Here is a 14,203-nt window from a genome sequence, read left to right as displayed (position 1 = left end):
CCCCTCAAAATAACTCAACACACAGCCATTAATGTCTAAACCGCTGGCCACAAAAGTGAGTACACCCCTAAGTGAAAATGTCCAAATTGGGCCCAATTAGCCATTTTCTCTCCCCGGTGTCATGTGACTCATTAGTGTTACAAGGTCTCAGGTGTGAATGGGGAGCAGGTGTGTTAAATTTGGTGTTATCACTCTCACTCTCTCATACTGGTCACTTGAAGTTCAACATGGCACCTCATGGCAAAGAACTCTCTGAGAATCTGAACAAAAGAATTGTTGCTCTACATAAATATGGCGTAGGCTATAGGAAGATTGCCAAGACCCTGAAACTGAGCTGCAGTACAGTGGACAAGACCATACAGCGGTTTAACACTATATATATATATATACACAACATACATACTATATATATATATAATTGTTTTTTAAAAGAGTTAGTTACTTCACAAAGCCAAATAGGTGCTTCCTCTTTCATAGCTTATAAATGGACCCAGGCTGTATATGGACTTAAAAAGGGGATTTGGCTCTTACAGACCACTTTGGTTTGTTCCAAAATGTCAAGTTTAACATGACTTGGCCCCAGCAAGAGTAATAATTTCTGTGTGAGATAACACTTCATTGATCTCAGAACTTATGAGCCATATATACCCATTTTTGCTTTGATGCCTTGTATTTTGAGTTCAAATCAAAACGCGATGAACTTGATTGCTTTTTGATTGAGTTTTGGCCCAGCAGGGGGTGTGATTTGCCTGTTGGAGGATGCCCACTTTTGTTGTGGGTGTGGGTGGCCTTGAACTACAGAGCGAGAGAAAGAGAAAGCGGAGAAAAACTGCTGCAGTCATGGACTTGCGCTCAGAACTGCTCAAGTCCATTTGGTACGCTTTCACTGCTCTAGATGTGGAGAAGAGTGGAAAGGTGTCCAAGTCTCAACTCAAGGTGAGCTGCAAATCCATTAATGCTCTATGATAAAACTTTCGGATGTTGGAGGCTGAAAATTGGGGTCCCGTACGGCTCTCAGATCTCAAGGTGTTAAAATGCTCTAACATATTCCTTGATCTGAAGGACAGAAAGAAGGATCAGTAATCAACTCATGCATAAGTTTTTTTTTTTTCCTTTCTATGTTATGCTTAAAAGATGCCATGCACTTGCTTTAACTGCTTGTGATGTGTTTCCTGTGTGTTATGCCTCATGGTCTATAGTAAACTTACTGAATATCTGAGTCACAGGTTTTCTTTTACAATTGTCCATTTATAAGACTGAAGAGACCTGTTCATTCATAGTCACATTATTTTAATGGGAATTCTTATTTTCCTTTCTTTTTTGCCTCTCTTTCATTTTTTCTGCATTTATAAAGGTTATGTCTGATCTTATACCATATACATGAGACAGCAGTCCCATGATTAGGTTTTGTCCAGTCCATATCTCAAGCTGACCAGCTGTAACAGAGCATCTCTGACTCTTGGGCATTTTGGGTCTGAAGCTATAAATGGGCTCAAACTGTTCAACTTTGAATCTTAAGCTTTGAGAACGGTGGTCACCGGATGTGTGTAGTGAGATCACACTCTTTGTACTTTGTAACATTATGGTTTGATCTACTCATTACTAGTCCACAACGTCAGTTCTGTCGTTTTCAAAGAATCATTTAGAGAAGTTCCTGAGCAAAGTTAGAGAAGTAATGCAATGTAGCCCTGCTGTTGCTGTTGTTGTGAGTCTATCAGCAAATAATTTCTTTCAAAATCTTGCCTGGTGTTATTTTAAATATTTTTAAGTAATTAAATATGACTTTTGATCCCATGATTGTGGGTTAAATCAAACCTCTGTGTGAGCAGAGAATGCTCAAATGAGTGTGTATAAATAGAGCAGACCTCTACCTGTGGCCTGCTTCCTTTCGAGGTTGTAATGATGATGCATGAAATATTTATGCTTCTGAAAATCTCATTTCAGGCCTATTCTGAACTGCAAAATGGTGGAAAACTTGCACCTAGTTCAGCCAAAAATGAAAATTTGTGGAAAATGTACTCACCCTCTGAAATGTAGATGAGTTTGTTTCTTCATAGTTGGAGACATGTAGCATTACATCAGTAGCTCACCAATGGATTCTCTGCAGTGAATGGGTGCCGTCAGAATGAGAGTTCAAACATCTGATTAAAAAAAAATCCACATGACTCCAGTCCATCAATTAGCATCTTTTGAATTGAAAAACTGTGTTTGTAAGAAACAAATTCATTAGTAAACCATTGCTCCCAGCTAAAATTAGTCCTTTATTTGTTTTCTCTAGTAAAAAGAAGTTGTCTTGTTTTAATCAAGAGATAAATATGTGCAAATCAAGCACTGTTTAAAAGTGAAAAAAGTGACGTGACATGTGGCCAAGTATGGTGACCCATACTCAGAATTAGTGCTCTGCATTTACCCATCCAAAGTGCACACACACAGCAGTGAACACACACAAACCGTGAACACACACCCGGAGCAGTGGGCAGCCATTTATGCTGCGGCGCCCGGGGCGCAGTTGGGGGTTCGGTGCCTTGCTCAAAGGCACCTCAGTCGTGGTATTGAAAGGGGGAGAGAGCGCTGCACATTCACTCCCCCCCCCTACAATTCCTGCCGGTACGAGACTCGAACCCACAACCTGTGGGTTATGAGTCCGACTCTCTAACCATTAGGCCACGACTTCCACGACTTCGACTTCTTTACAAGCAAAGACAAATATTTTAGTGGATTTTGATATCGGGACAAAAGAGAACTTTATCCCTGAAGGAAGCGTTATCATGAATTATGGACTTGTATTTTGGCAGGTTTATAGTTAAAACATCTTAATGATGATTTTGTTTCTTACAAATACGCAGCTTGTCACAAGACAGTAATTGATGGACTGGACTCATGTGGGTTACTTGTGGATTGTCGTAATGTTTTTATCAGCTGTTTGATTCTTTCTGACGGCACCCATTCACTACAGAGGATCCATTGGTGAGCAATTTATGTAATGCTAAGTTTCTCCAAATCAGATCCTTTGAAGAAAGATACTCATCTACATCTTTGATGGCCTAAATTTTCAGCAAATTTTCATTTTTGGGAGAACTATTCCTTAATGGAATAGTAACGGAATCAATCAATTCCTTTGATAAAAGTATCAATAAATTCTCATGTAATACTTTGTGTATATGTGAGTTTGTTTAAGATCTGTGCTATTGCTCTGCAGGTCTTGTCTCATAATCTTTACACGGTTCTGTGTATCCCACACGACCCAGCGGCTCTCGAGGAACACTTCAGAGACGATGACGACGGTCCGGTGTCCAGCCAGGGATACATGCCCTACCTCAACAAATACATCCTGGACAAGGTACACAGCCTCTCTTATTCTCTTACAGTATGTATTCTGTTTGGAGACACAGGCTTTATAGATCATCCTGTGTAAGACAATGTGTTTTTGTGCATGTATATCTGCTGGCCAGTATAACTCAAACTGGGAAAAAAAATATTGTTTTATCAACATTATCATTTTGTTCTAACATTTATCATGAACATTCTTGCATCTCTTCTTTAGTCAGTTTCTGTCTCCTCTCTGTTAGGTGGTGGAAGGCACGTTCGTCAAAGAAAATGTGGATGAGCTCTGCTGGACTCTTACTGCCAAGAAGAACTATCGACCAGAGGGAAAGTGCGTTTTACCTGGAAAAGACGCCTTCCGGCTCTGGTGTCTGTTCATATTTCTCTCGGAGGACAGATATCCTCTGGTCATAATCCCTGATGAGGTGAGATTCATGCATTGTGTGTCATTTTTAGAAACCTTAAGCCCATCAGTACACAGTTTTGCTATGAGTACTAGATGTTTCATTATTCTGAAAGTGTTAAATAGTGGCTACAAATATTATTTCACACTTAGGCCACACTTAAAAATGCATACATTTTATGTGATAAAATTTCAAACCAAGTGCCATCTGTCTTAACGATAAAGAGGTTCGCTATGTTTCAAATGATAAACAACAGATACATTGTTCAAAGTGAAGACAAAAATATTTAGACAGTTTCTGGTTGTCATCTTGGCAGACGTTATTGTATCTCGTTATGATGAACTTCACGTGTGATTATCCTGAGAGAACTGACGTCACACATCTACTAAAATGTGACCAGATAGTTAAAAGTTTAAATTCTGTTGAAATGAAACGATATTCACACATTTTAAGTGTGACTGTCAAATATATCTACAAATACTTTTAGAGTCTTTCTATTACGCCTATTAAAACTAGAATATGTTTTGTACTAGAATATCGCTCTCCTGACTCTTTGAATGCTGAGAACTTGAGTGTAAATCATATCATACACCATAAACCTGCTGCTATAACCACAGGACCACCATTGGCTATATGCCTTTTGCTTATTTCTATTTTTCCTCTTCAACTGAAACTGCAGGTTTTTCAGTTTCAGATATAAACATAGGGCTAAATCCGCTAGTAGCCTATGTCATGTTCTGCTTTTCATTGTGAACGGCACAACGCTTGCATATGTGCTTCAAACTAGCAGTTTTTTGCTTTCTTTAAATAGCTTTTGTCAGGAAATAAGGGCGATGTAGCTGTCACTGGGAAGATACTCTCACTGATTTGGCTGATAAGCTACTGCAGTCAAGCCTTTACAAAGTGTTTACAATATTCTAAACTTTTAGATATCATTTTGGCAACTGCATTTACATGGTTAAAATAATGTCATTTTTGACTCTTTATCTTTTATGTGTCTTTGCTGAATTTGTCTGTTTTCCCAACACCGTCGTGGTGTTTCTCGTCTTGCAGCTTGATTGATTTCCTGTGCCTTGTTTTGCAACTGTTGGTAAAATGTAACTTGTGACAGTTTCACAGAAGAGGGGAAAGAAAGAATGGAGTACAAACATAAATTTTGGTGTTTCATAAAACAGTTATAGTAGTTGCAGTATTAATATAAACAAGTGCAACAAATATTATTGCTTTTTTTTTTTCACAGGTTGAATATTTACTGAAGAAGTTATGCATGGCTATGAGCGTTGAGCTGAACTGTGTTGAACTGGAAGACTTCATTTCCCAAGATTCTGTTCAGCAGAACGGCTTCATTGTATGGGCGTTTCTGGAGATGATGAATTCTGGGAGACTAACGAGGGGCATTGCCAAAGAAACCATCAGTATGGCGATAGAGGAGGTGTACCGGGAAATAGTGGGTGATGTGTTGAAAGAGGTATTCGCTTTATCTATTTATATTAGTATTTATGTAATAATAATGTCTGTTGTGTTGTAATGTCATTCTCAGGAAACTGGGCCATTTGTCCTTTAAATCGTATGATTTTGTGTAAGGTTGATTCTTAAACCATTACCCCAAGCAGTGTTGCCAAGTCCACGGGTTTCCCGCATACTTTGGCTACTTTTATGCTGTTGCCATGGGTTATTCTTTTAGTTCTTTTAGATTAGGAACCTCCTGGAAGGAGGTTTTGACTCCCCAGAAGTTGATTGGGTTAGTTTTGGCTGTGATTGGCCTAGTTTTGAGTACCAATTGGGCTGGTTTGTTTCGCAGACCTGGCAACCCTGACCCCAAGCCTAAGCCTATATGTGTAGTTACAGCTTTGCAAAGTACAAAAAAATATATACATTTATCATTACCAACCTATTATTTCAAATTCTATATACAGTATATTACTGTTCAAAAGTTTGGAGTCTTTAAGATTTTTTTTTAACGTTTTTAAAATAAGTATTTTTCTTTGCTCACCAAAATACAGTTAAAAATAATATTGTGAAATATTATTACAATTTAAAATAGTTTTTTATATATATATATTAAAGTGAAAATGATTCCTGACGTGACAGAGGTGAATTTTTAATGTGTTCGTGTCTTCAGTGTCACATGATCCTTCAGCAATCATACTAATATGCTGATTTTCTGCTCAAGAAACTTTTCTTTTTATTATTATAGTTGAAGAGTTAAAAAAATAACAGCATTTATTTGAAATTGTTTTGTAACAATGTTATGATTACAATTCGAATTATCATTTTTGTCCATTTCAATGAAAAACAACATTTTATATAAAAATAACGGTTGGCGTTACACACTAAACAAAGATAAATCTATTAAATAATGTGATTAAGTTTTAGTATCCTTTTAAAATATCAGTAGTATGTCACAGACACCCTAAACACACATATGGCACGAGAAAGATCCTGTTAAATATGACAACATTATAATGTGACACATGTACATATTGAAATACTAACAACTTTCAGCAAATACTCTCTGTGCAATTATGTGTCTGTGGGTATATTTGATTTATTTTTTATTTTTTTTAAATCCTTTCTTCTTGACACCAGGGATATCTGTGGAAGAAAGGTCAGTTGAGGAGAAACTGGATTGAGCGTTGGTTCACCCTGAGACCCAGCACTTTAATTTACTTCACTAGCGAGGACCGCAAAGACCGCAAAGGCAACATTCAACTAGATGGAAACTGCTGTGTAGAGGTAGGGTACAAGTGTACAAGTGTCTGTGGTTTGCATGTGTTGTTATTAGAAGTAAAGCTGGTATAATTCTATAGTGGCATAGTATCAGTACCACCTCATGAATGTGTGAGACACAAGACCTTGTCAGCATTTTTAGCTAGTTATTGGCTGTCCATTAACACACAATACAAAGAGAACATCTGCTTCTGTGATCAACAGAGCCATGTGTGAAATGTTTCTCTGCTCTGTATATAAGGTTCTTCCTGACAGAGATGGGAAGAGGTGTATGTTCTGTCTGAAGACGCTCACCAAGACCTATGAACTCAGTGCATCTGACACCAAACAGAGGCAGGAGTGGACTACAGGTCTGCATGCATTATGATTTGGCTTTTTGATCATTTTTGTCAGGTGTTCTGTAAATTGTAGGGAGTTTGAAGATGTTTATTTCCCTGTCTAGTTTCTATTTCTTCAAGAGACACCTTGTTCATCAGGACAATTTTCTTTACATTTACAATTGACCATTGTTGTGTAAAAAAAAAAAAATCACTTTTCACTGTGGTTTCGAAACGCCTTTGTTAGTGGAAACCTGTGGTATTTCGAAGGTTGACTTTTTACTCGCTGGGTGTTTTGTGAGACTTTCTAAAATTAAGCTGCACAGGGAAACTTTTGAACTTACCTAGGTAACTTTCACCTGGTGGATAGTAAAACAGGTGAAAAAAATCCCATAAACTTAAGCCTCAATTATCATAGAGACTTGAAGATGGTTATTTTTTATAGACTTGGGCCTGAACTGCATAGCAAAAGGCTAAAACCATCTTAGAATACCTTGACACCAATCAATTTGTTTTCCCCAAAAATTTAGCATTTATAGTATTCCTTTTTTTTCTGCCAGCTATCCAAACAGCCATCCGGCTGCATGTGGAGGGTAAAACTTCTCTTCATAAGGACCTAAAGCTGAAACGGCGTGAGCAGCGAGAACAGAGAGAGAAGAGGCGGGAGGCAAAGGAGCAGGAGCTGCAGCGCTTACGGGCTCTGCAGGAGGAGCGCGAGCGGAAGATGGCAGAGCTGGAGCTGCTGAAGGAGGCGCAGAGGCAGGCGCAGGCACTGCTGGAGCAGGACGAAGTCCGCAGACGACAGCAACATGAACAACTCCAGCAGGCCCTGGAGATCCAGCTCAAAGAGGCTGAAGAGTCTGTCTGTCAATTTATGGTTTGTTCGTCTATCTATCTGTCTGTCCATTTATGGTTTGTTCGTCTATATATCTATCTATCTGTCTGTCTGTCAATTTATGGTGTGTTTATCTATCTATCTGTCTGTCTGTCTGTCAATTTATGGTTTGTTCGTCTATCTATCTGTCTGTCTGTCAATTTATGGTTTGTTCGTCTATCTATCTGTCTGTCAATTTATGGTTTGTTCGTCTATATATCTATCTATCTATCTGTCTGTCTGTCTGTCAATTTATGGTGTGTTTATCTATCTGTCTGTCTGTCTGTCTGTCAATTTATGGTTTGTTCGTCTATCTGTCTGTCTGACTGTCTGTCAATTTATGGTTTGTTCGTCTATCTGTCTATCTATCTATCTTGTGTGCAGGCGCGGGCGAGCATGCAGGCTGAGATGGCACTGAAGGAGGCTGAGGCTGAGAGACAGAGAAAAAGAATCAAAGAACTGGAGGCCTTGCAGCAGCGGCTAGAGGAGGCATTACAACAGGAAATCAAAGCCAGGCAGGACGAAGAGGCCTTCCGCTATGCACAGGCTCGGTGAGCAGCAGCACACAAACACTGTTGAGCAACGCACCCATGCTCAGTTTCACACACAAACACACTGATGTTATAACAGGGCTTTTCAGTGGCACATCTGCAGACTGTTTGGTGCCCTCTTTGCATTTTCTATTAAACGTGCTGGGTTGTGTCTCACAAAAAAAGGTGCTAAAACACTTTAGTACTACTCAGGGAGGAAATTTTATGTTTTAAAAGCTCTCCCATGTAAAATTGCATGAGGTTATGCAGGAATTAATGAAGAGGAAGTTACCAGAGGAAGTAATGGACAGAAGAGGCTCTTTTAACAAATATATTTGTCCAGAGAAATGAATATATACATAATGATATATAATATATACAAATAAAACCTGTTTCTAGGTCAGTAAATACAATATGACTTTACTACTGTTACAAATCTATTAATTCTACAATACATGCATGCAATATGCCATTGTAAGCAAAAAACACTTTAAATATTAATATACAGCTGAGTGCACATTTAATCTGAGACCACACTGAATATAAAGTGTTACGATTTTTTAAAGATTTTAGACAAAGAAATTACGTGACAAATGTAAAATTAATGATAAAATATTTAAGATTCTGCAGTATTTCTGGGTCACTAATGAAATGAAAAAGCAAATTTGTGCCACATCCATCCAGTGTAGCACTTCATTTTCACATAAACATTTTTCTCAAATTATTATGCTAATAAAACATGCCTAATTTAAACACACTATTGCTATTTTAACCTGCATTGTGCTTGATCGCTTACTGCCTCATTGTTACAGGCTACTGGCTGAGGAAGAGGAGAAGATGAAGGCCCTTATGTCTCTCCGTGAGGAGCAGGAGGAATATATCCAGCGTGCCCAGCGGGAGAAACAAGAGCTCAAACAGGAAATGGAAAGTAAGTCTCGAGCTCTGGGGGAGGCACAGATGCAGCTGGAGGAGGTCAGAGCCAATCGCCACCGAGTGGACCAGGATGTGGTGGTGAGTTTAGCAACAGTGTTTTGATCTAAACAAGGGCAGAGAGATTAGCTCAGATTTATATATTATAGTTTGTATGGTTTTTGGCTTTGTTGTTGTTTTTAATGCAGGACCTACATTACCATTAATGAAAGTGTACACTACCATTTTAAAGTGTTTGTTTGTTTGTTTTTGTATTTATTGAAGAAATTCATACTTTTGTTGATAAAGACCTACACTGTCATTTTAAAGTGTTTGTTTGTTTATTTGTTTATGTATTTATTAAAGAAATTAATACTTTTATTCAACAGAAATGTATGCATTAAATTGATCAAAAGTGACAGTAAAGACATTAACATTTTTTAAATTCAAATAAAAAAATGCATCACGATTTCCACAAAAAATTAAGCAGCGCAATTGTTTGTGATATTAATAAGAAATATTTATTGAGCACCAAATCAGCATATTAGAATGATTTCTGGAGGATCACTGAAGACTGGAGTAATTACAGGAATTGCAATTTTTTATATATACTTTTTTTGTTGTTGTTTTTTTGGATCAAATAAATGCAGCCTTGGTGTGCATAAGAGATTTGTTTAAAAAATATTAAAGGGATAGTTCACCCAAAAATTTTAATTCTGTCATTAATTTCTCACCCTCGTGTCGTTCCAAACCCGTAAGACCTTCGTAAAATTACGGATGAACCCCTGATGTCACATGGATTATTTTACTGATGTCCTTGCTATGTTTCTGTGCGTTGATCGTGGTAATATCCTTGCTGTCTATAGAGGGTCAGAGAGCTCTCAGATTCCATCGAAAATATCTTAATTTGTGTTCCGAAGATGAACAAAGGTTTTATGGGTTTGGAACGACATGAGGGTGAGTAATTAATGACAGAATTTTCATTTTTGTGTGAACTAACCCTTTAAACAATTTTACCAAACCCAAAACTTCTGAACATTAGTGTATTTTTGCAATGCCTTCATTAGTAATATTTTCAGTTAATGTACTGATGCTGACATTAGCTGATGATGACATAAGTCTGTATTGTTTTATTCTGACAGGCTGCTCAAAGGAAGCTTCGTCAGGCCAGCACCAATGTTAAACACTGGAATGTTCAAATGAACCGATTAATGCATCCTATTGGACCAGGAGGTATGCACATTACCTTAGGGTTAGGTTAGTTTCAAGACACAATACACAATCTAATTCACACTGTTTACCTTTAACAAGACTATAACCTCATCAGCTCTTATGCTTCATGGTTTGAATTTGGCTGATATTGAGAAGATTCATCTAAAACTTTATATATGTAATCAAGATCTTTGAATTAACTTGGCATTTCAGCATAGGTTGAGTAGGAGGTTAATGAAAAGACTGTGAGTGGCATGCAATCTAGGTCTGTTTTCACTGTGGTTTCAGAGAAACAAATGCACACAACCTCATTCCCTTAAGACAGCTCCTTTAAGATAATTCATCCTTGTTTTTCTGATTTCACAATAAATACACTCCCTCTAACTTCCCTATATTTTTTTGCTTTTGTCGTCATCTAGAAAAACGGCCCTCAGGAAGCGGATCTTTTTCCAGCTTTCGCATTCCTTCGCAGAAGGATCCAGGACTATGTTTGAGGCAGAAATCAGATGAGCAGGATGAGGAAAGCAAAGAAAACATGGAAAGCAGAGGAGGGTGTGAATCTGACCGGCGTTTGTCTACAAATGGAGATATGGAAATACCTTAACCTCAGAAGAAAAATAAAATCTCTCTTCCTCAATGTTAAGACTGATTTGAATGAAGGAAAGTTATTTTTGCTAGATGCCAAGACCTCATGACATTAAAAAAAGGATACTTTTTCATATTGTCAGTGTTTGTTAATAGCTTGTTATTAAATAATAATGTTTTGTACACTTCACACTGTTTGAAAAGTATTGTACTGTAGTTGTTAAATATCTAATTGACTCCTAAGTTACTCAACACCTTATATAGACTAAATGTACACTGAATAAATATTAAGCATTTTTTCAGGATGTTTTATTGTGGTGAATTCAAAAAGGTTCAGATGGTCAGAATGTGTTCATGCATGTAAACTAGATTTCTTGTGAGGGAGGAACATGTTGAAGAGCTGAAGCTCTGTGGTTTTGACAACTTCCTGCTTCTGCAGTCAGATAACAAACCCATGAAGATATCTGATGGCACACACATGTACCTTAGAGATACATTTATGCTTAAAATCATAGTGTATCGGCTATTCCCCAGGTACACGTTTAAAAGCATTTTTATGCAAATTTAGAACCTGATAGAGTGCTTAAGCACACAGGAAATTTGACTGGGTTTTTTTTACATAAACGTCTGGTACTCACAGAATATCAAGCTACACAAAGAAAAAACAGAAGTACAGAAGAAGAGCTTTTACAGAATGAAAAGTATATGTACAGAGAACTGATATACTGTGCAGAGGTGTATATGTGTGTGCAGAGAGTACAGATATGACGACAAATGTCAAATGAGAAAAATTAGTGAATTGAAAATTGCACACATTTTGTAATGGTATGAAAAAAAATATACTGCACAGAAATTCTGTAATGCACGATGTGGAAATATTTATAAAGCGTTTCCAAGAATAGTTTACTGCCAAGCCATTGTTATTTTTCATGCATGATTCTACAGATCCAGTTCAGATTTGTAAACGCAAGAAATCGAAACGGAGGCACCTGCTGTTTGGCAATGGTTCCTACAACTGAACGTTTCTGCGTTATAATCTGTTTTTATACAGTCTATGGTTATAATCATAGACTGTATGGTTATAATACATCCGCGACACCGGGTGGCGGTAAGGATCGCAGAAAACTTCTAGAACCTCATTTTAACCCGGACAGAAATAACCTGGAAGAGTAGCTGTCTCGAAACAGCTTCTGAGTACAGAGAATCAGGGGAAATGGCTTCACGCCTGAGCCGGTTCTGGCCCACCCTGTCCCGGGTTCGGTTGAGCTCGGCGCTCGGGAGCCGCTGTGTGTCGCAGACGCCGAATTCCAGCGCGTCTGGAGCGGCGGTGGCGTCTGATCTGCAGCCCGTGTCTCCCGCTGCTCAGGACAGCCATGGACACGCAGAGGTCAGCCCGTTTGAGAAGGTAAGAGAACCACAAACTCATGTGTATGATGCACGGAAAGTAATTAGCAGTGGGTTCATTGACACGCGGGGGCTGCTCAATAAAATCTCAGTCTAAACTGTATGAAGTTTGACGTGCTTTGACAGGTACATGTTTACATTGTGCACTGTGTGATCAAACTCGGTGCATGGTATTGCATATTGCAAAGATGTGCCTGCTATGTTTCTGTTCTGTTGCTGCAGTGATGTTTGTGTTAACTTGTTTAAGTTTATAAATGGCAAATGTTCATTATCTTTTCAGAATCCAGATTTCCATGGCTTCCATCATCATGACTCTTTTGTGGATGAATGGAACATGAGGTTGGCGTTTTTCTTTGGCATTTCTGTGGCCATTGTTGTTGGAGGGACTTTCATCCACTATTTACCAGATCATGGGTATGTGCATGAACGAAAGGGCTCTACATTTTGCACAGAATACAGTGATTGACCAATTAGAATCTAATATCCTTAATACATATGTTTTTATATGTCATGAGTGAACCATGAAATGTATAACTCAATTGTGAAACTCCTACTTTTCACTACTATGCAATTATATTTTGCACATTACTTCAACTGAAAAGTTTTGGAATGTATTATTCTATACTGTAGATATTTGGGAAGAGTTCTGAGGACAGATGATATCTATATCGATTATCCAGTCTGTTTGAAGAAGAGCATGATAATATTCTTGAGGACTTTGTGCTGAAATTGTTCAAAAGGTCAAAAAAAAACTAGGCATAAGACGAGGTCCCCAAAAAACATGTGTAAGGGTTTATCTTGATTTTAAGACACAAATCTAAATTTTGAAGCTTGTAAAAAAGCATTTAGCTATTAAATAGTGCAATGTGGAGGGTGAATTTGCTTGACCGTGAATATTTGTATCTTGACCTACATTAATTGGCTAATTAATGGTTTGCTTAGATGCGTTGGTCTCCAAGTGTGCATTTTCCAAGTGTTGTTTTATTTAATCTGAAGGAATAATGGTTTGCCATTTTCTTTAATCTAATGTCCATAATCTCCGTCTCTATCATGTTTTTCTCCTCCAGTATGAGGCAGTGGTCTCGCCGGGAAGCTGAAAGGTTGATCAAACAGAGGGAAGCCGAGGGTCTTCCCCTCATGACTGAAAATTCTTATGATCCCAGCACGATTGTTCTGCCCTCCTCTGGAGAGGAGTAGACAACATTTTGTCAATAATTATCCTGTTAATTTGTCTTTTGTTGTACATTTGTCTCCCTTCAGCTATAATGTAATAAAAAATGTTATAATATAGTGGTTTGTGGTATTTTCAACTAGTACTTGAAAAAGCATGAACCTGTAGAATTAGCTTTTTGTTTGCAAACGTATGGCTGTAACAAAGTTGAGTGTTTATGCATGTTTGTGCACATTTTATGTAATTTTTCTTATTTTTGCACTATTAACATGTAAGCATGTAAGGCTAAGAATTACAGACAGGGCCAAAGTATTTCTAAAGTATTTCTATGCTGTACAACAACTGAAAGTAGCTGGTTTGTGGTGCAATATAATGTTGGGCATATAATCTAAAATAAAAAATTGGTATGTATTCTACTTCGGCTAAAATTTCAAGAAAGTAATGTTTTAAACTATTATTATATTTAATTTAAATATTTAAATTATTATATTTATTGGTACCTTTAGACTATTTTCATAAGAAACTAAACTAAAATGGTGAATGATGTCTTAAAACAGAAACAGAACAACATTTAATGCATTGTGTTGTTTTGAGGAAGAAGCCACATATATCAGTCATTCAATATTTTTTATTAAAGAAACAGAAATACTGTACACCTTCAGTGGAACATGAAAGAGCATCTAGACAACTTTACATGTAAAAGGAGATGTATACAGTGGGTACGGAAAGTATTTAGACCCCCT

At 37.6% G+C, this 14,203-nt stretch overlaps 2 protein-coding genes across 2 annotated transcripts; both read left to right on the top strand.

Annotated features, from left to right (window-relative positions):
- The first annotated feature begins 823 nt into the window (after positions 1-823).
- LOC107599059 (differentially expressed in FDCP 6 homolog) lies at positions 824-11,131 on the top strand. The gene is made up of 11 exons (XM_016290544.1): positions 824-936; positions 3,200-3,340; positions 3,570-3,749; positions 4,969-5,196; positions 6,318-6,464; positions 6,700-6,808; positions 7,336-7,634; positions 8,034-8,200; positions 8,992-9,190; positions 10,231-10,321; positions 10,720-11,131. Exons 1-11 carry the CDS (start codon positions 841-843, stop codon positions 10,902-10,904), a joined length of 1,842 nt encoding a protein of 613 aa, XP_016146030.1. The 5' UTR covers positions 824-840; the 3' UTR covers positions 10,905-11,131.
- An 878-nt stretch (positions 11,132-12,009) lies between these two features.
- LOC107599058 (NADH dehydrogenase [ubiquinone] 1 beta subcomplex subunit 11, mitochondrial-like) lies at positions 12,010-13,836 on the top strand. Its single transcript, XM_016290543.1, has 3 exons — positions 12,010-12,290; positions 12,570-12,703; positions 13,357-13,836. The coding sequence occupies exons 1-3, from the start codon at positions 12,099-12,101 to the stop codon at positions 13,484-13,486; spliced, it is 456 nt and encodes a 151-aa protein (XP_016146029.1). The 5' UTR covers positions 12,010-12,098; the 3' UTR covers positions 13,487-13,836.
- Positions 13,837-14,203: the final 367 nt, after the last annotated feature.

The sequence above is a fragment of the Sinocyclocheilus grahami genome, unplaced genomic scaffold, assembly GCF_001515645.1.
Source record: "Sinocyclocheilus grahami isolate Dianchi unplaced genomic scaffold, SAMN03320097.WGS_v1.1 scaffold259.1, whole genome shotgun sequence".
Lineage (NCBI taxonomy): Eukaryota > Metazoa > Chordata > Actinopteri > Cypriniformes > Cyprinidae > Sinocyclocheilus > Sinocyclocheilus grahami.
Note: the sequence above shows the minus strand (reverse complement) of the source record. Positions and strands in the feature narration are given on the sequence as shown.

What these genes read in the sequence shown, in the direction of transcription:
- LOC107599059 (XM_016290544.1), top strand. Translation starts at nt 841, where the DNA reads ATGGACTTGCGCTCAGAACTGCTCAAGTCCATTTGGTACGCTTTCACT. An exon ending in ACAAATACATCCTGGACAAG is followed by an intron (nt 3,341 to 3,569) that starts GTACACAGCCTC and finishes CCTCTCTGTTAG; the next exon opens with GTGGTGGAAGGCACGTTCGT. An exon ending in TGGGTGATGTGTTGAAAGAG is followed by an intron (nt 5,197 to 6,317) that starts GTATTCGCTTTA and finishes TCTTGACACCAG; the next exon opens with GGATATCTGTGGAAGAAAGG.
- LOC107599058 (XM_016290543.1), top strand. Translation starts at nt 12,099, where the DNA reads ATGGCTTCACGCCTGAGCCGGTTCTGGCCCACCCTGTCCCGGGTTCGG. An exon ending in AGGTCAGCCCGTTTGAGAAG is followed by an intron (nt 12,291 to 12,569) that starts GTAAGAGAACCA and finishes TTATCTTTTCAG; the next exon opens with AATCCAGATTTCCATGGCTT. An exon ending in CACTATTTACCAGATCATGG is followed by an intron (nt 12,704 to 13,356) that starts GTATGTGCATGA and finishes TTTCTCCTCCAG; the next exon opens with TATGAGGCAGTGGTCTCGCC.